General features: G+C 40.9%; 1 protein-coding gene across 5 annotated transcripts in view; it reads right to left on the bottom strand.

The window, feature by feature from the left end:
• Positions 1-24,345, bottom strand: part of tanc2b (tetratricopeptide repeat, ankyrin repeat and coiled-coil containing 2b) — a 165,414-nt gene that overhangs the window by 46,801 nt on the left and 94,268 nt on the right. For 3 of the 5 annotated variants that reach the window (XM_031760131.2, XM_031760132.2, XM_039616042.1), the window contains one exon: positions 4,211-4,327. The exons of the other annotated variants lie outside the window; for them this stretch is intronic. In XM_031760131.2, the coding sequence (XP_031615991.1) occupies positions 4,211-4,327 (117 nt within the window). The remainder of the gene's footprint in view (positions 1-4,210; positions 4,328-24,345) is intronic. 5 annotated transcript variants of the gene reach the window in all.

The following is a 24,345-nucleotide window of genomic DNA, read 5'->3' as shown; positions in this document are numbered from 1 at the left end:
CAGTGTAACACCTCAATAAATATAAAATAAAATTTGCAACATCAAAACACATATATGCATATATATAAATGCACACTTCTCTCTATTGGATTCCTGAGCTGCGAAGGAGACAGATGGTTGCCATGGCAACTATCTTTGCGCGCAGCTAGGAATGTGTTTCTGTGCGAGCGCATCTGTTTCTCCCTGGCCATCCACGGATCTGCCCTCGCGCACCGACGGAGAGCCAGAGAGAGCAAGCATGTGTGCTGCAAGCAGGGGACTGGACCGGACAGGAGAGGGTATAAATAGGCCTGATGAGCAGGTGAGATAACACATAGCATTTGGTGGCTCCTATTTCACCTCTACCTGGGCGCATTAACTTCCAGGTTCTCGAAAGGTAGGCCACCACATTTTTAAAAAGAAAGAGTTAAATACGCAAGGTTCAAAGATAAATTTACCTCAAGAGGATGTGGTAAAAATGAGGTTGAAGTGGTGTTTGCAATCTTATTTTAGGGCTATGGGGAGGAAAAGAAAGCTTGAATAATACAAGCAGTGAAATGTACAGGCAAAGACACCTGAAAATCTGGGAATGTAGGGCTAATCAAGAGATCAGAGGAATGAATCTCACATTCTTGATGTGCACAGCTGTGATCTTATCTATCCATAAACACTGCATCTCAGGGCACCGGATTTCAGGATTTGATGATATAACGTAGATGTAAGAAGTATAATGAAGCTATATAGAACTTGCACTTTAGGAACAGCTTTAGCTGTATTTAGTTTTGGCAATGGTTGAAATCACAGAAAAACTACCACATTGGATCTTTATGAGTTATTTTATTTGGCAGAATAACAAAAAAGATCTGTAAACTAGATATTAAAATACACTATATTTGATAATATTACTATTTATTATTTGTTTAATGACTGTAGCGTTATGCTGTTGAAGCCAACTCCAAAATTAAATTTACTATTCCCCCGCCTGCGGTCCTAGTTATCCATTTAGATTGTTCTGGTGTGAGTTGCCCAATTTTGGAGATATCAGCTGCAGAGGTGCTGCCTTCTCTTCAGTGTAATTGAAGTAAATGGCTCTTGCCTAGTGGTGCTCAAAGAACAACAACAAAAAAAAAAAGGGAAAGGCTCTTTCCAGAAATAGCAACCCGTTTATTAAAAACAATCCACGAACATTATTGTCTCCGAGACACCCGCCAACCATGTAAATGTCCAGTGTCCAATTTGAGAATGCACCAATGATGAGAGGCTCATGGTTATGACAGCCTGACAGGATGTAATCATCAATGAGCTGTAATGTTAGAGAGCTGCATGAGTCCTTTGGTTGGCGGATAAAGACAGTAGAACAAAATAGTTCCTATACGAAACTGTTTTTGGGTGACTGGGTCATGAAACATGAATAAAAAAAAACATTGCTTTCTCTTGAATACAGTAAAACTACATAGCGCTTGCCTTGAGTCAAAGAAAAGCAGAGAAAAGAAAAATTCAGCAGACATTTTTACAGCACATAACTCCAAAAATTGGCAAATCACAACAAGACAGTCTAGTTGGAGAAATGGCTTTAAAGACCTGAAGCTAAAGATGTCCAACTGAAATTAAACTGCATATTTTTGTCTGCTATTACAAACATACACTCACGTGCCACTCAGATGTACCTGTTTAACTGCTCATCAATGCAAATATCCAATCAGCCAGTGACATGACAGCAACTCAATGCATTTGGGCATAGAGACAAAGTCAATCAGTGATCTGCTGAAGTTCAAACTGAGCATCAGAAAGGGGAAAAAGTTGATCTGACTACTTCAGAAATTACTGATCTACTGGGATTTTTCCCCACACACCTATACCAGGATTTACAGACAACAGTCCAAAAAAAGAGAAAATATTGAGTGAGCACCGAGACCACAGTGTACACATCTTCTTCCATGACACGAAGCTCAAATCATGTCAAACTGGTTTGTTGAAGATAACAATAAGTTCACTATGATAACACCAATTTCTTCATGACTTTAATAGAACATCATTAGTTCTTTCCAATTATATGAGAATATGTCTCTATTCAATCAAATTAAAAAGCACATAAACCACAAAATATGCATTGGCTGAATGTTAAATGCCTTCACAGCCCATACTTATGCTCAATTAACTTCAGGCATCAGATAATTTAGTACAAGGTCACAGAACAGATCTGTTGTTTACATCTTAAACTACATTCACGCCATTCTTCCTTATCACCGTTTGGCATTAAATCCAAACAATGTGCTGGAATGCTGCAGCTCATTTCTTTTGGTTCTGCACCTGACTCTAAATTTTTTGTTGAGATTTATGGACTTCACATCCCCCCTTAATATACTAAGTCAGTTGAGTAGTTTATCAGTCCAATACAAATAAGTGCGTTTTTAACATCTGGGGCAAAGAAATCTTTCTATATTTTGAAATTTGGCTCACAGATAATAACTTTAACAGATACACATCTCAAAGAAGTTAAATGTTTGCCTATAACATTTTTCAAAATACAAAGCAAGCACATGTTGAAGTGGAAGCTAATTATCTGTTCACCTTTTGGTTTTTTCATCCCTTCCTACTTCCCCTCACATGGGAAGGGTGGAGAGGGAAGTGGCACGTAATGTTTTGTCTTTTGCTCCTCTCTGTTCATTGAACACAACTGAGAAATGCATGTGACCTGGCATGCATATGCAAGCACTGACATTAAATCTATAATACCCCCGATTGTAATTTTAATTGCAAAAAGGAGTGACACAATGGAGGATTTTATCTGTAGCGTCTGCCTCCAGTCTGGGGAATTACCTTTAAGAAGGTTGAACTCTAGCATCATTAGAAAGGCTTTCACTCCGCGGTTTAAGGAGGCTGGCTGGTGGGGAGTTTTACAAGACGTCTCACAAAATATTTGCAAACAATATTTATGGCACCACAAATATCTTTGTAGGCCACATAAAAATCAACTGATGCCTCACTTCCTCCACTCAAAAGACAGTGTCAGCAGCAGAGTGTGGACTAGCATGTGATCAGATGTTTAAGTCACCACCCTGCTGCTGCTAGACACGCCAAGGAGACCTTGTTAAGAGCTAACATGTCCATCTGTCCACCGGGGAGGTGCAACTCCTAACCCCTCGTGAAAACTCATCTTAGGCCTCCCAGTTCTGCTCCAGTTCACGTTTTTATTGCACAGACTACTCGCAATCAACTCTTTTCCTGCTCCAGTGGAAGCAGAGATTACCATGTTATCCCTGAAATGTCACACCTATTGCCGCTCATAACAACTGCTATTCACCAGTCGCCTGACTTAATGCAAAAATAAAGCCAGGGTCAACAGTTTTTCATCCATGAGATTCAAAAGCAAGCCAGGAGCCAGAATCAAAGGGTTTATCCTTAAGTAATACACTATTCAGACCATATAATGTGTAGTATGATAGAAATAAATATACAATCTACTATATCACCTACTTAGAATTCCCATTGAGCAGAAAGTCAGCAGAAGAGGCTCACAGACGGAGAAGGCTGGTAGCACACTTTCAAACATTTTCCGCCTAAATAAGTCCAGTTAAGCCTCGAGGCTCTCCATCACCATTTCTCATGTGTACATCCAGCCCTGGGTTCTCCTATTCCACCACAAGTTGAGCCAAAAAGACAGGGCAGGAAGCTAGCACCGCATTTCTCAATGGCAACAGGAAAAGGAGAAGCAAGATGAGAAAGCAGATATACCAGAACCAGATCTGAGCACAGCACTATCCTCGGGTGACCCGCTTTAAAGTCCTTCTGAGCGAGGAAGACGGCGAGACAAGGGAGGAGGATAGAGGGGGTTTGATGGGGATAGACTGGGAGGGGAGGGAGGGAAGGGGAGGGGTGGGGATGTGGACTGTCCGCAGGATTACCGAGCAAAAGCCGACTGCGAAGTTAACGGAAAACAGCGGTGGCACCTAACCGAGCTATCCGCCCGAGAAGCAGAGCGGGGTGAGAAAGCAGCGAGAGAGGATTAGAGAGACAGAGAGGGAGGAGGTGACGAGGATGGACACTGCGGGCCCCAGTAAAGCTTTTTCATTAATAACCTTAGCAATGTTTTACAGCAGCCAGCAGCAGCAGAATACCCCGAAAACTGATCATCGTCTGTGAAACCAGGGAGGCGCAGAGAAGAACCAACGAGAAAAAAATAAATAAATAAACAACACACGAAATGAGGGATGAGCTGGCCAAAACTTACCAGGGCAGTATGTGTCCAGGTCTGGATTCTTGGCAGTGGTGGAGGTGTGTGTAGGGGAGCCAAGCTCTGATTGTGGAATGCGAGGGCTCTCCACAAACTTTGCTTTCCGCAGAGGGGCTGGGAGCAGAAAGCACAGACACACACACACACACCCAGAAGGAGACAACACGTGCACACAGAGAAACACAGAGAGACACACACATAAATCAGGGAGATGGAAGAAGAAAAGAAAGAGAGGAGTGACAGGGACAGGACAGAAAGGGAGGAAAGTCAGAGAGCTTACAGCATGAACTTAAAGCAGCACACTGATAAAATGAAAACATCCTGAAGGCTTTCTTACGCCTTGTGTTTGCCTCGGGTCAGATAAAGCAAACACATGAGTAAATAAGCAACGTGAGCAATCAGGTACCTGGCTAGGGCGAACCAATACACCTGCAAAACATCAGCCCACCACTGAAATGCAAGAATACCAGGAAGCAAAAAAAAAGAAAAGCTAAATAAATAAAAAAAGTTTCTTGCGTCTGTTTGTCCAGTGTCAAAAATCACACCAAGAATGCAAATGAGATCCATTTTGGGAATGTCCTCGCGCCTGACTCAGCCACAGCGTCTGAGACATCAAATGAGAAAATCAGAGATTCACAGAAAGCCGGGGGTGGTGGCTGTGTATGATCCTTTCATGGGTTCTTGGTCACGGCACACAGATTGTGAGCACTGTTACCCAGTTCAGCTTACAGTATCATGAGTGCATACATTGTGGTGTTCTTAAAAAAAAAGTTTTATGAAGCACATAAAAGGCTAAGTCTTTGTACTGATAAACACACACAGGCTACATACCCTGGAAGAAATGCAACCTTTGCGATCCATTCAGTGGCATTTGTTTGCAAGGATGTTGTTGTTAAAATCACCGAGTGTGATGGCTCTCCACGGCAAGAATAATGAGACCATAATGCTTCCTGCACTCGCTCTGCTTTTTAATGTTCTGTCAATTAGCACAAAAGCCTGCTTACGCTGAATATCTGGCTAATATACCACACAAATGGAGACCAAAAACAGAAAAAACAACCCATCCATCCAATACAGAAATGACTTCCCCTCCTCCTCTGTTATATTCATAAACAGGAGGAACCAGACTATATTTCCCCTTTTTTTTTGTCCTCTGACTTTATAAAAGTTCTCACTATGGAAATAACTTCTGTGACGAACTTGAAGTCATGCCCAGCTGTGAGAAAGAAAAAAAGAAATCAGCCAATATCAACTAAATTGTGCATAAGACTCATTTGTTTAATCTATTATCTTTCTTTTCTGTACTGGTGTGGGTTTGAGATGGGCAGCAGCTAAGCATAATTTACTCTTAATTGACTAATCTGGTTAAATAGGGGTTTAAAATAGATTATACTGTATGCCGCAACCATTACTGTTATGGGTGAGCACACACGTCCAAAGCTATCTGGTGCAGAAATACTGTGCAGGACCAAAGTGCGGTGAGCAGGAAGTCATGAGCAGCAGTTGGAACATATGTTCAAGCAACAGCGAGTGCAAAACCGGAATAGATTCTTCACCACTTTTGTTTAGGGCTCGTGTTACAGCTAATGTCAGGATAATGTATGTGTGTGTGTAATGGGTGGGGAGGAGCGCTTTAATCCCTTTGCCTACATACTGTTGAGCACAGTACAGTGGTACAGATGGTCGATGTAAAACGCGTAACATACAGCGAGAAAGTTCAAGCATCCTCACAGGCTGTACAGACTTGTAAACATGCCATTTTCAAAACAAGCTTTATTTTCAGTCTTTAGCTTTTAAACTCTGCGTCTTTGTTCAAAGATCTTTTTCAATGTTACTCTTTTTTCACTAACTATATATATATTATATGCTTTTTAAAATCAGAGCGCACCATCAAATCAATTAGACTTCTGGTCAGTTAGGTAGCAGAGGGGGGTGTTAATCAGTTTCAGCTGCTTTGGTGTTAATTAAGTTAACAACAGGTGAACTAGAGGGGCACCAATGAGACAACTCCCAAAACAAGAATGGTTTTACAGGTGGATGGCACCAGTGTTTTTTTTTTTTTACTGTTTTTTTCCCATTAGTTTTGAATTTGGCTAGGTCAGTGTCACTACTGATAGCATGCAGGGATAGCTGGACCCAGCACCTCCTCCAGGATGGCACATAAATGCATACCATTGCCAGACGGTTTGCTGTGTCTCCCACCACAGTGTCAAGAGCAAGAAGGAGTGCTCAAGACCATGAGCTCCCTGCCCGACACTGTGGAGCCACTACCAGACACTACCAGAATTGATAAATCCACCACTGGCACTCTCTTCTTTTCACAGATGAGAGAGGTTCACTCTGAGCACATGAGACAGATGTGATAGAGTCTGCGGGCACTGTGGAGAACTTCATGCTGCCTGTAGCATCGTTCAGCATAACTGGTTTGGTTGTGGGTCTAGGGAGGCATATCTATGGAGGGACGTACAGACCTCTACAGGCTAGGCAGCAGCACCCTGACTCCCATTAGGTATCGGGATGAAATCCTTGAACCTATTATCAGAGCTACACTAATGCAGTAGGTCCTGAGTTCCTTCTGGTGCATGACAATGCCTTATGTGGAGGGAGTATGCAGGCAGTCCCTGAAGGATGAAAGAATTGATACCACTGACCGTCCCCCACACTCTGCCTGACCCAAATCCAATAGAACACCTCTGGGACCCATCAGATGCTGCCAGGTTTCACCTCAGACTGTCCAGGAGCTCAGAGCCCCTGTCCAAACTGGGAGGAGAGCCCCCAGGACACCATCTGTCATCTCATTAGGAGCATGCCCTGATGTTGTCAGGCATGCATACCAAGCATGTAGGGGCCATACTGCAATGAAATGCTACAAAGTTGCTAATGCTCTGCTGACTCGATAACTGCAGATTTCCAAAGCTCCTGTGGCATTAACATCTCTATAGAAACTGCACCAGGAGCTTCATGGCATGGGTTTTCATGGCTGAGCAGCTCCTCCAAGTGAAATGTGCAGGTGGCCCCTACCTTCCATTTAGTTTTCATGCAGTGTCGATATTATCTTAAAACCCTTTGCAAGGACTTTTTCTGTTTTAATTCAAGTATCACATTACATATTCCATCGTTGGAATATTCCTACTCACTCTACAGCATTGTGTAAAATATGCAAGCAAACATGAAAAAGGAAGAATATTTAATTTCATTGTTCATTTCTGTTCCCCAGAGGTGTTCAGTACAGCAGACGCATTACACTAATTTCAAACATTGTTGGTGGAAACTTTTAAGGCTACTTAAAAGTTTCCACCTGTAATGACAATGCATGTTGTACATTTAATTACCTTCAATACTCAGTAGAAGAGAGAATAATATAGATGGGTTAAGCAATAGAGTGGTAGCTTCCTCAGACAGTGGTCCCCCAACTTTGTAAATTAATAGTGCATTAATAGTGCAGTATTGCTAATGACACCATGGTATTTTACCACAAAAAATGATACTACTACTTGTACTAATTAGCTAATATTAGGTCCCTAATTAGGTTGTATTAGACAAAGTCAAATTTTAGATAAAAAAAATAATGTATCAAAGTTATTACAGTTCTTTTCTGCTAAAATGTCTGCAACAAATGTCATGTCAATCCAAGCAAAGAAGTCGCTAAGGCATTTTAGTCAGCATAAGAGTAATGAAACCTAAAAAAACAAAGGACATTTTCATGCTTCAGGCATGACTAAAAACAACTTAAAATTCCAAGAAATGGTTTGTACCTTGATCCAGGCCTGCACCAGAAACTAACAACTTGTTCCCTTTTCTCATGATCTTATTGTGCACCAATCCACTGCAATCTGTTGTCACAATTTGACATACTCTGCTCACAAACAAATCCAAAGTTAAAACAAATGAAAACGAATTCTGCCTGGCAAAGAAAATAAAGTGTTGCTTCAGAGCTATGTGCATGTGCATAAAGTACAAGCGTTTATATGCCATATTCACTGTCAGCACTGTGTTAGTATGGCCTGGACAGGACTCTGCTAAATACCAAATCTAGGAGGTTATCCAGCACAGATGCCACAATGAACAAATACAAGTGATCGCCAAGACTAGAAGACTCCAAAGTCATCCACGATTCAATGAAATGCCATGACAGACAGACTTACAAGCTTTTCTGTTTTTGGCCAGTGTTTTATGAGTTTAGAGTCCACTAACTGTGAGTTAGTAAATAAATATAAACTCAATGAATGATGTAATATGAACACATGTGTCAGGAAAACAAAATACTAATAATTTTAAAATGCATTTAAATCATATTACATATTATTATTATTATGAGTAACTAAATGTAAATTATCTACAAGACAATTACATAAATCATATTTTCCATATTCTCATCTCCCATTTGTTCATTTTTATTGTTACCCATCAATAGCTTATGTCAGGTTTTGACCTTCACACAAAAGATGTGTGAAAAGATGCTGCTCATATTGGTGTGAAGGTTGTACACCTACTACGTGTTACCTGAGGAGCCAAGTAAGAATTATTTTGGTTGATGGAGCTCTTAACTTTCAAACAGGAAGACAGGTAGAGACACTTTCCTAACTGTACACAATTTGGTTTAGGGCTGGAGCATTTTTTTCTGTTTTGCCTTTCTCATCCATTTAACAATATTGAAAAATTCACTTGGTTAGATAAAAAATGAGTGTGCAGTAGCAGAAAAAGACGCCAAAGCTTGTATTTTTCTGCTTCCATTTCAACCTACAGTCCTGTCTGATTTCCTGAAGGTGCTCTTGCACCTGCACTGACAAGCTTGCAACAGCTTGCACTATAACCTGTAACAAGCTAGAAGGAGAGTGTGACAGTCTGACAGTGCAGGCAGTGTGTTCGCAAGAGCATGAACACAAAGTTCCCCCCATATATTTCAACAGTTTTTACATTTTAAATCGTTTACGGTACCAAAGGTTTCCTGCGATGCCTTGACACTGATTGCACTGAGAGACTAAAGGCATTCTCCTCCCAGAATATCAATTTTGGGATAAACTACGGTGAAAAGAAGATTACCATTTCTTTTGTTTGTAGTCTCCCTGATCTCACCTCTACAAAATAGGGAAGGGAAGCGCTGTCTATTGGAGTAAATCCCCTCTATAGCTCTGGTTCCAGGAGACTAAATCCCATGGACTTCTCTCCTGCAGTTCTGTTGTCAGTGTGTGCCAGGCTGAGGATGGGTGACAGTGTGATGGATGGCAGCAGGCAAATCCACTCCTCTAATGAGCTTATGAATAAATATATCTTGTCTGCATGTGCAGATGCACGTGGCCGTGAAATAGATATTTCTTACATGCTCTGGGTGTGCGGGTGTGAATATGAATATGCATGCGACATGTATGCAAGTGTATATGTGAGATTAGAGTAAGAAAAGGGAGGGAGAAGGGAGGGATCCACAGAAACACTGGTGCTAAAGGACATTGTGAAAAATTTAAAAAGCTCATATCTATTCCCAAGACTGTCAGCACAGACACACAGCCTTTGGCGAAGTCATCAACAAAACAGAAAGCACGTCAATATTGTGATTCAAATTCACACGGTGTTGTGCATATGAAAGAGGAAAGCTTCTTTTCAACATGGCAGTCCCCTCAGACACAACCTGGGCTTTCAACAAATAAATGACAAGATCTGAATATGAATTGGAAGCTCCAATATGCAATGCACATTTTCTCATTTGCTGCAGATAAGTGAATGATAAGCGAGCGAAAGGAGACATTTCCATCGCAGCGTCTCTACCACTGTGTCAGTTGCATACGACCTCAGGCACCCACTCAGACAAAGACACGGGCGCCCACAAATTAACATACACACTCACGTACAGACCAGCAGTGAGGACATACATTGCCCGGCTGTCTGCAACCTAAGCAGAGCTTTATAGAAACTGAGCACGCCGGCCCAGTCACTATGGCAACAGCAGAGCACAGGGAAAGGAAGAGTTGTCCATGTTTTTAGGGTGGTGGTAACGCAGACAGAAGCTGACTTCAACGACACTAAAAGCTCCCAGCTTTCGCTCAAATGCAATCAAACAACCTCTTTGTATTGACAAATCTCAGCTGCTTTACAGCGCCGCGTCCCCCCCACATCATCTCAATTCAAGGAATTCAGCTTTTAAAGATGCAAACTGCTGCAATGGCAGCCCTGATCCTTTGTGCTGACCCAAAAAGAGATGATGTGATCTCAATCTAGAACAATAATGAAGCTTTTTTTTTGAGTGCTTGCATAAAGTAATACAGTCACATCAATATCACATTTCAATATTTTAAAAAATGATGATACTGAAGAGTCAAGCTGACTGTTAAGTGTTACATAATGAACTTTTGCAGGAGACCTGTTGTGCTCATGATTCATAGCTCAAAATAATGGTGCAACCCCTCCGTTCATCCCCTGTCTGAAACAAGTCCTTTTCTCCCATATAGTGTTCTTCTGATTGGCTGTCATAGCAGATGGGTGGGGCTTCTCTTCTCATGGCTAGAGCTGCCCACCTGAGATGACCATATTAGGGATAACTTCTCTCTCTAACATCACACAGATCCAAGAAGATTTTTTTAAAGATAGAAACTAAGCATCTGAAGTTGAATGAAGTTTAATTTTGATTGATAATTGATCATTTTATGCAATCTTATCACACATAATGTGATCTAGCAGTCCTTTTATGCCCATATGAGGCGTCTCAGAAAAGATTAACAATGTTTTTGATGTTAATCTTTGGAGCAGCAAAGACAACTGCCCACAATTAGGCTTATGAAATTAAAAGGTTTGCAATGAAGTGAATATGTTTGGATAATTTTGAAGATGAAGAGTTTAGTAATTCATTATATTCAACATATAGCAACTGAGTTCAAAAGCATTGCAGTCCTGAGAGTCCTGAAGTAGCAGAGAGATGCAGTTTTATATTTATGTCACCAGTCTCCATGAATGACCCGAAGGCTTGTGCCCAGTGTGCATTTAATAATCCGGCTCACAGACCACAGATGATTTTGTGTGCTTCTCTTGTTGACTTGTTAAACAAAACAATACAGACCAGATGTTGCCGTGCAACACGGAGGCTGCCGACAGTCAGTAGCATGTGCGAGTCCATTAGCTCGGCTGCCTCTCCCTGTTTGTTTTATTTTTTTTGTGTTTTTAATGTATGCATGCAAGTGTCTGTGTGCGAGTGTCTGCACACACTCACATGTGTATCTATCATTACAGGCCTTGGGAGGATTAGTGGAGCAAGGTGAGGCACAGCCGGAATTTTAAGAGGAAGGCGGGAGGGGCTGATTTCCTAAGAAGGCTCATTAACTGAGCTCTCCTTAACCCAAAGAGCTGTTAATTCAACGTTTCACATAACCTTATTGGGCTTGGATTAAACCAACAGCACTAAATCAAGTGATATCAAATGCACAACAACGCATGAGTGGGTTAACCTAAATCTAAGACTTATAGAAGGAATTTGGAGCCGTTTTAGGTTACTGGCTTTTAAAAGGTTTTGAAGCAACCCAACAGAGGGACAAAGTTGGTAATCCCCACACAAAGGATGATCTCAAGTTAAGACTGAGCTTTAGTGGCCAAACATGATGTGGCTTCCCCCCCGCCCCCATTTGAGTCAAAGGCACCGTGGAGGAAAGGCTGTTTTTACAGCAGGAACTTGAGGGTCCTTTTAGGGTCACCCACATCTTTGTGCATGTTTCAAATATAGGAACTGCCCATGTAGGACCTTCCTTAAGCGAGGTTTTCGTGTGGATCAAGAAAACCTGTAAGGAGGGGGCTCCTGCCTGATTGGCTGCTGGTCCTTACTTACCATTCTTGAACAACCAAAAATCAGTGGCAAGAAAAGATGCCAAGAAAGATGCTCTTTCAGCAGACGTTGCCAAATAGATGTACTTCCTGTTTGGATTGTTTGTCCTCATTTCACAGACAGGATTTTCTACAGTGTTTTAACCAGCTCAACATGTTGTTTGTGCACGATTCCATTGTTCACATGTCACTTTATCATTATGTTATTATGTAACAGCATGATTAATGTTTTAATTGAGTCTCCAAAATGGAATCCTTTCAAAATCCATAGGATGATGTTTAATTTATTGTTACCACATACAAATACCTTATTTATTTGCTCCGAGCAGCATTTTTTTATTTTTTTAATCCTTTATTGGCTGGTCTAAAATGTGCACATTCTCCTAGTGTCCATACTGTGAGATTTCTGGGCAAGTCACACTGCAGCAGCAACTGAGCGGTTTCAGCACCTTAACCTTTTTTTTCGCATATTTTCACTACTTCCACAGCAGGTTGATACAGAGGAGTGACCATGAACGTTTGGCATACCCTTCCCCAGCAGGAGACCAGAGAGGACTGCACTCCTGAGGATAGCAGCAAGGTAAAGTCAAATATCAGGCACTCCGGGAAAGTGAGAGAAGCACAACTGCCAAGGACACCACTTGATGCAGTGTCCTAATAATAGCAAGGGTGTCTTGACCTTTGTCCCAGCTGGAGTTAGTCCCTTAGTGGAGATATTTATAACCTCACACAGACACTACTTGAGAACCACACCCTCGTCTTTGTGAAAAATCAGTGAGGGTTGGATATTTTTGCTCTTGTTATTTAATTAGGAAGTTAAAATAAACACTACAAAGAAAACAGATTTGATTACTGATCCATGCTTCCAGTTTTAAGCTGTTCTGATTGAGATGGTTCTGATAATGTGTCACTGTCTTTAGCAAGACATAAAATGAACATCAAAGCTCCCCAAATGTCTTTCATGTCAGATAAAAGCTGTAATCAATTGTGGCCCTCATGTAATCCCATACACATAGTTAGGAGACTGACAGTAAGCGTACAAAGTCAGAGCTGTGATCCAGACAAACGCCTCGTAGGGGTTCAGGACCCTGAAATGACTGAGCAAATAAGTTAACAGCAGACAGACAAGTAGTGAATGTTAATACTGCGCCTGGTGTCACTGTGGAGTCCTGTGCAATAGTCCGTAAGGGTTTGGATACGCATGGACACACATACAATAACACACTTCTTTAGGTCTCCGTGTATTCGTGTGAGCATCTCACAGAGAAGTGTTTGCTCAGCTCTTCACCAGCGGTATTCGCAGAAAGCAGTGAGGTGGTATATGTAACCCACTGCTCTGTTTTGTAAGCAAATCATTATCATTGCTATTAATAGCACACTGCGGGTTTCTCTTCTCCACTCTACAGCTTTTTTTTTCTTCTATTCCAGAAGGTACGGCTAAATACGTAGATAAAACTAAACGTAAGTAAAAACCACAGTAATAGTCGTAAGATAGTAACTTCATTTGTAAAACCCTCTCGTGCAAGACGCAGCCGTTTGCTGTGCTACACAGAGGAGGATTAAAATTAAGAAAGAAAAACACTGAATAGAAATTCCACATTTGGTGCCACTAACACAGCAAAATATGTTAACAGGATTTCAGGAAAGATTGGATGTTTAGAGAGTAAAATTAAAAGAAAAACTCAAGCCTTGGTATTGCTCATAAATACAAAACAAGTTTGCTCTTCTGGTTCTACAAAATGAAACCTTTTCACTGCAAAAATGCTCAAGAATGAAAAGACAGAAAAAGGAATCTAGTGATTTTGATCAAAGACTTTTTATTCTAGGTACAGAAAAAAATAGATGTTAATTCTGTCATCAGTTTGGTTTGATATCAGAATATTTGTTGAATCTTTCTGCTGTGTCTCATTTTTTAGAGATTGTAAAATTGTAAGATTCTGGGTCAACACAGATTCTGCCCATTTGGACACCAGCGTTTTCTTTCCCTGTTAGTTTATTTCATTTTTCCCAGTGTTTATCCCTTATTTCATACCAGGAAACCAAAGAAATTTTTATTTTAAAACAATAGTTGACCTTTTCAAAGTCTCCAAGCACTTAACGACCCCATGTATAGAATGTTTAAGTAGCTTAAAATTGATCTGACATCAGTACAACGGTGTAGCTCATCTAGATGGTGGCCCATGTTGCTGAAGGCTACTGTTGGGCCTGGATTCAACTCCACCCAAGAATATTTCCTGCATTCTTCCGCTCTGTTTCTGCTTTCCTGTCTAAGTTTTAAAGAATATTTCTCCTTTAAGCATCAATTTGTTCAGATCATCAATGTCAAAAACTGCAACATAAAAACTGGATCTCATCAGCATAACAGCGGTCAGCTACGCAGTTTTAATGTTACTGGCTGGAATTGTGGTGGCTAAATTAAATGCAAAAGTCGTTGTCACAAATAAACAAAGAAACTCAAACTTTCAGAGACACCATGATCAACAAAGTCAAACACTTTGCCAAGGACAACCTTTCTGTGAGCAACAACAATGACCCTCTTTGTTTTCGTCTTACTTCTTGCAAACTTGCTTTGAAATTTTCCCAACAGTCATTTAACGCCAGGAGACATACTGAATGTCAGTGGGACCTTTCTGCCTAGAGAACCTAATATTTTTTTTTAATTACCTAAATTACCAAAAAAAAAGGGAAAGTTAAAGCCAAGCCTGTAATTGCTAAAGCTGTCTCTGTCTGGGTTGCACTTCTTCAGCTGCGTCATATTACTGTAGCTGTTTTGAAAGCTTTTGGGGAGATTTCTAATTGTAGGTTGTTACCTGGTACACACACTGGAAGCTGACTTTAAAGAGCTTGGTCGGAGTGGGGATCAAAAGGATGACTTCATCCTGCTAATGGCGGCGCTGACTGCCTCTTCTCTAATCATAATAAAAGACTGTAATTCTAGAATCCAGGGAGTTGTTACTGAAGGGGCAACACCGACTCACTTGATAAGTAATTCTACTCATTCGACGACTGCTGTTCGACTGAGAAAGAAAAGGACTTTAATACACAAGAATACTAGTCCGGCATGCAACACATAATTAAATCTCACTTATAAACTCTGAGAATGAGGAACAAAGTGCGAGCTTTTAAAGGCCAGTGGTATCACACGTAGGTAGAATGACCAACTGTCGCTTTATGTGGGATTTGGTTCCTGTCTTACTTTTGATTGGCTTAAAAAAGAGATGTGTCTGACTATCGAAACCAGGGCTAACCACTGGTTATCATGGTGGCTCAGATGATCTGCTTCCATGATTTTTCTTTGGAAGGTCTTGTTTCTCTTGCCTCTAAAAAACAAGCTAGGTTAATGCTCCCTATCTGGAGGCTTTTGCAAAAGAGATATTTAATCTCAACGAGTTTCACTTCCCAGTTAATACAACAAATCCCAAAGATTATATTCAAACTGAACAACAGCTGAATTAGCAGGTCTAAGATGCTGTGGTAGACAAAAGGAATGCACAAGTTGATAAAGACATTAAAAGCAAGGATCAGATGTGTACATTTCAGATTTATCTGTAAAACATACGTTTCACCCCACACTTAGTTTACTGTGGTGTGGTCACTTTATGCATAACACATATTGTCTGTATGGTCACTCAGGAGGCTGCCTTTTTAATCTAGGTGGAATCCAAATGCTACTCTCTTACTAAAGACTCATAAAACTGACAGTCCAGTAGGCAAATAAACATCACACTCACATTTCCTGTGCAGGTTGTGATGCCAGTAAACTGACCCACGGATGTCGGATTTTAGACATCTGCCCAGTTTATTTCATAACTCATTTTTTGGCTTACAAGCCATTTGTCTTACGCAGGAGGGAAATTGAGCAATTATATAAAATCAATATCCCTCTGAACCACTGCAAACGGGTACAGTAAGTGAAGTTTACACACAGGTAAGTGTGCCACACCAATTCAGAAGCCTGCAGTTTAAAGCCAGGACTTGTGAAAAAAAAATATGGGCCCATGAATAAATACGGGCACCGACACAAACTGCAAAACACTTGAATGACTCAAGAGGAAGCAATGGTTAAAATAACCTTGAGAAACATGCTCTATCACACATTTTCTCCGGGTATTCTCACAAGAACCACCTCAACCATGACTTAAAGTGGCATCTGTGTTCGTCTGCGCCTGTTGAATACCCGTCTTCGCACTTTCAAGGCTTTACAGCGTCTGTCAGGCAACCATCATCCAGCTAATACGTCTAATAAGAGAGAGGGAAATATTACAAAAGTCCTTGTGTCATAACCACAGAGGGATGCACTGCATTACTCTGGAAGAGACCTGTTTCACCCTGCTCCATCGAGTTCAAATAACCCCATGAGGGATCCACCATGAAGACAATAAACACGGCTACTTAGCCACCCCGAAATTGAAGTTCTTAGTGTCATTGCCTGATAAGAACCTGAATGACAGCTGACAAGGTAAGCTCATCAAAGCACTCTCCAGGTGGTGATACTAAGTGGTGTGAAAACCGGCTGTAGGCGCCTCATCAAAAACCATTCACCTGAGACCGGCAATAGCAGCTGGTGATGAGGTGTTCATGTTTTGCTGGCAGACAACGTTATTGAGACATTTTGTTCTGTTCACACACCAGCTAGCAGTCCCCGGAGATAAGGTAGAGAGGCAGGAAGCCTGCAGCAAGAGGGAGGAACCACGTCCCAGCACATGACAAGGTGATTCTGGTACACAACAACAAGCTGCTGCCGACTACCTAGCGAGGGGTTTGGGGTGGGCGGGGGGACTATTCCCCACCAACTTCAACCCATTTACGCAACCATATGCTACATATGACGCTGCGCTCTGGAAGGAAAAGTGAGACACACAACAACAAGAACAAGCACCATTAGCCGCCCACAGCTTGCGCTTTAGACACGCACACACACTCCATCAGACACATACATACACACACACTCGCTCAAAGACAATTGAATGCTCACCCACGCTGACGCATGAAACAGACCAGCTCGCCACGAAAAAACACTTACATTATCACACTCTGGTTGATTCACAGGCCCTCGAGCCTACACTGTGATTAGAGTTCAGCCCTTTGACAAATGCATCATTTCACGGAGAGAAATTACTTTCCTGCACTCCTCCCATTAGCCCCATGTCTGTACAAACGTCATTCGAACCAGCGTCTGCTCCACAGAACAGACGAGCTCCGTGCAAGGTAAGGTGGAGCAGCAGGTGACAAGTGGTGAGGGTTGGATGCTGGGTGGGGGGGTGAAATAGAGTTTGCGGGCACAGATGGAGGAATGAAACAAGCAAAAGAGGGTGTGGCTGGGCTCACCATTCTCAAACCAGATCTCGCATTCCTGAAGGCTGGAGTACGGCACCAGCTCCCCTCCTTCCCCTCCTTCCAGCGACACAAGCAGTCCTGCTTCCTCCCTGAGCGATGACCAGCTCATCAAAAAGAAAAAAGAAAAGAAAAACAAGGAAAAAGAAGGAAAAGAAGGAAAATGCGTACGAGAAAATACGCCTGCAAGCGAAGCAGGGGAGGAGAAGTGCGGAGAAGCACACGAGATCTCCTTCTACCTTCCCCCCGGTTTCCCTTCTGAAGCAATCTCCACAGGTTTCAGTGGTGATGCTGCCTGCTCACTTCAGTTGCGGTAAATGATACGGAGCCGGGCAGCTATGGCAGTGACGGGAGGAGCGAGAAGAGGAGGAGGAAAACGAGAGGGGAGGAAAAAGGGAAGGAAGAAGGAAGAACGCAGCAGTCACTGTGTCACTGGGGAAAGAGAAGGAGGGGGGACACAAAGGTGAAACCTCTGTGATGGCAGCAACGTGAAAAGCTGACAGGTAACCAAAAGCCTTCGCCAGAAAGAAATGGAGAGGACAAAAAAAAAGAAAGAAGAAGAGAGCGATACAAGCGGCACAGGCAGCCTTTCCTGTGAGCACAAATAGAGGTGAGCTCTTCAATCGCCTCCGTGACTGCATTAGCGCTTAGCGTGTTATGTATAGATGTGAGAGGCGCACACTCTCTGTACAGGAACAGGAGTCCAGGTCTCCAGCAGATGAATGGTGCAGTGCTGCTGTTGTCATAGCAACCACAGAGCAAAAGGAGGGGGAGGAGGAGGAGAAGGGTGGGTATTGAGGCAGGAAAGAAAATGGCATAAAAAAAGAGGGAGGGAGAAAGGGAGGGTATTATTAAAGGGACACAGTTTTGTCGTTTGTGGACGGAGCTTCGGGGACATATCAGATCACAAGCGGTGAGGGAAAAAGGAGGAATGGTATTATTTGATCGTAACAAGGGTTTCAATGAAACCTACACTGTTTTCCTTTTGGACCAAGACATTCCTGCCTGTCCTTGTTTTACCCTTGAAACTCTATTTGTACAGCTGCAGCCATGTTTCATGTCCAAACTCAAGAGGCTGCAAGTTTATTGTGTACCAGCTTCGCTTTTGTCGGGCGGTTCGTTAGGCTGTAAGCATGCTGTTCTAAATGTTTTTTATTAATCTCCTCCACTCACAGTTATTTCCCTCGGGTGACAATCCTAACCCCCTTGCAAGTGTTACCAAAAGGCCCAGAAAATGTGCGACAATCACAGGTCAAACTTCACCTGCTACTGAAAAGCAGTGATTCTCAGGCTTCTTTATCTCACTCACCACCACAGCAATGACAGAGAGGACTTCAAATGAGAAAACCTTTGGCTTAGTGTTTCTCAGTTATTGTTATTTGATTTTTTTCAACTGCCCATACAGTAATGTGCAACAGTCTTGAGCCACCCCTCATTTATATTTTACTACCAAGTAGCCAACATGTGTTGGGTTTTTTTTGTTGTTGTTGTTTTTTTTAAAAAATACAAGACATTCTGTAATTTGGGACTTTTAGTTATTTAGTAGGTCTTTAAAATTTTTCTTCTTTGGACAGTGGCTGCTTTTCAATAATTTTAAGACTGGTCCTTGTGCAATTTGGCATATTTTGGTCTTTGCGCCTCAGTGGCTTAAGAATACTGAGGCCATTTCTGACGAGGTTTCAGTAAACAGTAAAGTGATCAGCTCAAGGGTCAAATCCAGGTCTTTGCTAGCTTTTTTTCCTATTTCTTAAGGTCGTGACTTTCGAGTACTGCTCATCTGCTGTAGTTATTTATGCCTGTCACTTTCTTTGTCTTGGTTTTCTCAAATTATTATTAGCACACACCGCACGTCATCTTTGGAGTTTAAAAAAAAAAAAAAAATTCAACAAACCAAAATGGATAAATATGATGTGTTTTCAGTGAGAGGCTCAAAGTTAATTTGAGATAAAATTTGATTCATCCTGTGAGTTAGGTGCTTATTTATGCTTGAATCATTTACAGGCCAGATTTAAGTGGCTTAACAACCAAACTACATTCATCTGAAAATGGTCAGGTACAAGGACTGGACTGAAAGTGACTGAAAGGCCAGCCAATATCCGAAGAAAAACTTTGAAAGAGAGAAAGCCTGGAAAACTATTGTTCAAGACTTCAACACTTTAACTTTAAAGTATTATGAGAAGGTGTGAGGTGGCTTGAGACCTTTGCACAGTAGTTGTACTTACATGTAACCAATAAGGTTACGAAAGTGTGTAAGGAATGAAAGCACCAGGAAAGATGTATAGCCTAGACTTTGTTGCTGCAAAGAGTCGTAATCAGTTAGTTATGATATTCATCACAGGAGTTTACAGACTATGCTTAAGAAGCGATATAAATCTTCTGGAAATGCATGTTGTCTTTATATTATGTGTAAACATCCTTGCGAAATGCCTGGCAGCTTCAGCCTCAAGATATAAACTATAATCTTTATTCCCACACCAGACAGTGAAGGTCTTTCAATATTATTCAGTGTTTTATCATTCCTTCCACAGCTAGTTCGTCTTCCCTGGGGCCTTTTCCTCTATTTACCTGATATATTTATAGATGACAGATGGAGCTGAGATTTTTCACTTTAAGCCTCACCTTTCTTTTACCTTTTCTTTACATTAAAATAAGCAACACCTCAACAATTATTAATATATTATGAGTTTTCTCATTTTCAAGTGAGCTTTTTTGCTTTCCAATTTAAATTGCCATATTCAGAACTTTATTTACTGATTTTAATGTGTGCATAAAAAAAGGGCAGAAAGAACGATCAGAAGCCTGATACGCGTCTTATATCTGCCTAAATAAAAAAACAACAGCCAGTGGCTGCGCAGCCTAACTATGGGTGGAAACATCTGGTCTGGTTTTATCCTATTTAAATGCATCTACCTCTTTAGCTATCTCATGGGAGCTGCAGGAAATCCCACCTGACACTGAGCAAGAAATGGAGCACAACTACTACAAATACTCAAACAATATACCACATTAAGTATTAAGCTTTTGTGACAGAATATGGTAGCGCATTTTCTTTGTTTCTAGTCATTATGCTAAGCTGAGCTAAGTTGACTATCTGCTGGTCATGCTCAGATCATCATCTTAGAGACCCCCGGGCACAAATATTTGATGGGCCCGACTAGCTTCCTTCTTAAATAATTAGAAATAGCATACAGGTTTTTATATGAGGAATGGTTTAAAATGGAGAGTGCCGTTTTTCTTACCGGAAATTAAAAAGTAACCATCTCAACTCAAATTCACTCAAAGCTTTAAAGTATCTAACATTTGATTGAAAATGAAGCAGCCAGAGCTTTTTCATAAAAGTGTAAATCCACGGCGATTCCGGGCTGCTGCTGCAGCTTCTGGATTAGCTTGCCTGTCATCTCGCTGAACATTTTCTCAACAACTTTAATGTTAGCTGCAATATTTCCTCTACATTTCTGTCTAATAAATAAAAGAACCGTCACTTGGCAATTTCACTTGAGTCAGAGTTGCCTCCTTTTTTTTGTTTTACTCAAAAATAATTTCTGTTTCATTTAGTTTGGAAATACTATAGCAATGATACCTAGCTGAGCGAGAGGAGAGACCAAAAGCCCCAGCAGCATACGGGAGAAAAGGTCGGGCGTAACACGGACTGCAACTTTGTAATCTACCATTTCATTTTTTTTTAATTAAAAAAAGAAAATCACATCTATACACTTGTTTTTCTTCCAGATTTCCAGATTTGATTTTCAGACCAAATAATTCTACTTAAAAACTTGTGGGTTTGTTATGTTTCTTGCCCTTTGGGTGGGTCCCCAGGCCAGCTGCTAGCTATAGCTTTACACTCACCATACACATAGCATGTCTGAGCAAAACCAAACATTACATTTTCATTAAAATGCAGAAAAGAACTTGGAGCAGAAATCGTACATTTTGGGAAACTAGAGCAGTTTCAGTTTAGAAAAATTTCTATGGTGAATTGTGACTATAAGTATTACCCCTTCAGTTCTACACCAGTATTCATCTGAAGAACGTAAGAAAGTGCAACGAAAGGCAGCTACAGGGACATATCGACTCCCCTCAACTAACTTTAAAGTGACATACTGTAGCACAGTGCAGAGGAACTGATGTTTGCACATAATGACACAGCACCTCATCTCTAAGACAGCCAGACTATTTGGACGGTGACTAAAATATGTCAAGCACTTCTGTTGCAGCATTTAATCCAGGCACTGCTTTTCCTGAGGGCATCATACTTAAACATTTCAATTACACCTTTCTACTCTTAACCTTCACTCCTTATTTTTCAGCTGCGACAATGGAGCCGAAAATGTCACATTTTCCCTCTCAGCGGAACAAATGATTTGGTGGGTCGGCTGTGGCTGGGACAGTGGAAGGAGGAAATAATGACGATAATTGAAGAACGATTTTCTCAAGGTGCAATGCTGGGTAAGGAGGCGTGGAGATAGAGACATCCCAAATGTCAGTGTTCATTTCAAAAATTCACAGAGGATACCAGATGCAAATAAGACATGAGGCTGGCCAAGGATGGGTGGAGAGAGAGACAGAGATTGAGACGTCACACAAGAGCTGCTCATAAAAAAATAAATAAAAATAAAATAAAATATGTGAAACGTAAGAGAATTACAGATGGATTGTTGCATGTTCAAACATCTGTTTCTATATGATGCTGGAAGATCAGCTGGTGTTTAATCTCAGAGGCAGGTAAATTAATTAATCGGGTGAAACCGGTTATTTATTAGCTACTGTTTAATTATGCTTTTAGGGCTACAAATAACAGTTTCAATTAATCTGACATTTTCTCGAGTCTAAAGATAATGATGGTCTAGAACTACCAGATTTTTATTACTACTTCTTAGCCAACAGATTGCTGTAGGCTTTAAAATGTATCAAATGAAGCTTATTAGAAAACCCATAATTGGACAAGAATTCTACAGAAGAACAAGATCAAATTCCTGACCTGCCTTTCATTATCTCCAGTACTAAGCATCATAACTGCTTTAAGTTTTAGCATAAAGACCTGACGGCCTGGTGGGAATTTAAAAAAAAAAAAAGTCTCTAATTACCCCATTTAAGTAAACTATTTGTCAGAAAAAGAATGAATTTAGACTGAATGTTTTTTGTCATGACGAGATAAAGGGGTAAAATATCTAGAACATGTTATTCAAGATAAAAATTTTATATAATTCCAATAACTTATTTCAAATCTCGTTAAAATGACGTTAACGCCATAACTGCATTCCGTTAACAAGTTACCGCGGATCGCTCCGTGTGTGGTGAGTTAGCTCATTAACTCATTGACGCCGTCCAGCTCCATGCACGGGGCGATCCGCGGTAACTAGTTAACGGAGATTTGCCGCATTAATGCAGTTATGGCGTTAACGTCATTTTAACGAGATTAACGCTGACAGCACTAATTTAAATCTATACCCACAAATTCAAAATCAAAAATGTCAAAAATGGATGACTTCCATTTCCCTCCTGATAGCAAAATCAAAGTGAAGATTAATATTTTTAGACACAAAACACCTTCAAAATGACTAAAAGCCCCAACTTACTACTGATACAACACAAAGCTCTCCATAGAACACACTTTAACGGACAAAGGATGTTCCAAATGGGCCTTGCACATAGGTAGTTTTATATAAAGTGAACTATATGTTTGCTATATGGTACGCCTGTTCAGAGGTTCTGGCAGAGGATATGTGAAGACACATTCACATGGTTCAATTGCTCTATCCCAACCTCACCCACACTGTGCATTTTAGGTGATGCAAGTAAATTAGATATAGAAGCAAATGCATCACACATAGTTCTTACTGCCTTATGCATCGAAGAAAACTATTCTCATGAATTGGAAATCAAAAAATGATTTATGTGCAACTCAATATAGAAATTTACTTCTAAACCACGTTAGTCTGGAGAGATATCCTTCCTCCTTGAAAAACCGATTGGGTGAATTTGATTCTCTCTGGCTTCCACTGATCAGTCCCATTTCTTAGTGGGGGTGGTCATTGTGCCTTGCAGGTGGACCCAGAGGCCTTCTTGGGGCTGGATTGTAGTTTGAACTACTTCTTGTGACCTTCCTGCAATATATTCACAGCTCACCAGGTGGCCACGAATTGCTGTCCTAATGTTATTTTTGTAATCAAATAGAACCATTTTTGTGTCATGCTTTCCTCTGCTAGCCTCATCCACATTCCCCAAATACTTCAAAAAATAATAAAAAAGATTCTGCTGAGCATGACTCAGATACACCATAATCTTATTGTAGTCTGCTGTATCTCTGCAGGAAAAACCCCAACAAGGGAGCGTGTCATCTTCTTTGAACGATTCCACTGTAAAATAAATTTAAAAGAAGACAAAAAAACAAAAACAGATGCAGCATTCGTCAGAAGTAGCCAATTTAGCAGAGCTCAACTGCTCAACTGTTTTAATGTGGATTCTTTAAGACCACCCACACCATCAGCTGTAAAACCTGACTAAGCAGTCCTGCACACTGTGCTTTGTTAACCCTGACCACTACTGCTGAGCATTTTCATGCCTACATCAGTGACCACTTACAAGTTAGCTAAGTGTAGTGCATTCCCACTTATTCACATATTACTCCATTATTGTGAGCACCACAGAGACAATAGATTTTAGATATACTCATATCACAGTGATAATTGAAGCAAAAGTGGGTGAAAAATTAGGCTGTATAATTAAATCAAGGCTTTTCTCAGGTTTTAAGGCCAAATGCAATTTTCCACTTTTATGTTGCAATCCATGGGGAGGCAGTAATTGTATTGATTGTAGCCATTAATTAGGGGAAAGCAGTATAATCTGGGGAGAGATGTTGAAATAATTCCTCTTAAATGTTTCTGAGTGGAGCAGGGCCGATCAATCAGCTGGGGCGACATCTCTGGTGAGCCTGACACTTGAGTGAGGTGTTTATTAAAGCACAAATAAGCAATCAGTGATTACAGCTCATAACA

The sequence above is a fragment of the Oreochromis aureus genome, linkage group 8, assembly GCF_013358895.1.
Source record: "Oreochromis aureus strain Israel breed Guangdong linkage group 8, ZZ_aureus, whole genome shotgun sequence".
Lineage (NCBI taxonomy): Eukaryota > Metazoa > Chordata > Actinopteri > Cichliformes > Cichlidae > Oreochromis > Oreochromis aureus.
The sequence above is the reverse complement of the archived record's forward strand: the minus strand, read 5'-3'. Positions and strand labels throughout refer to the sequence as shown.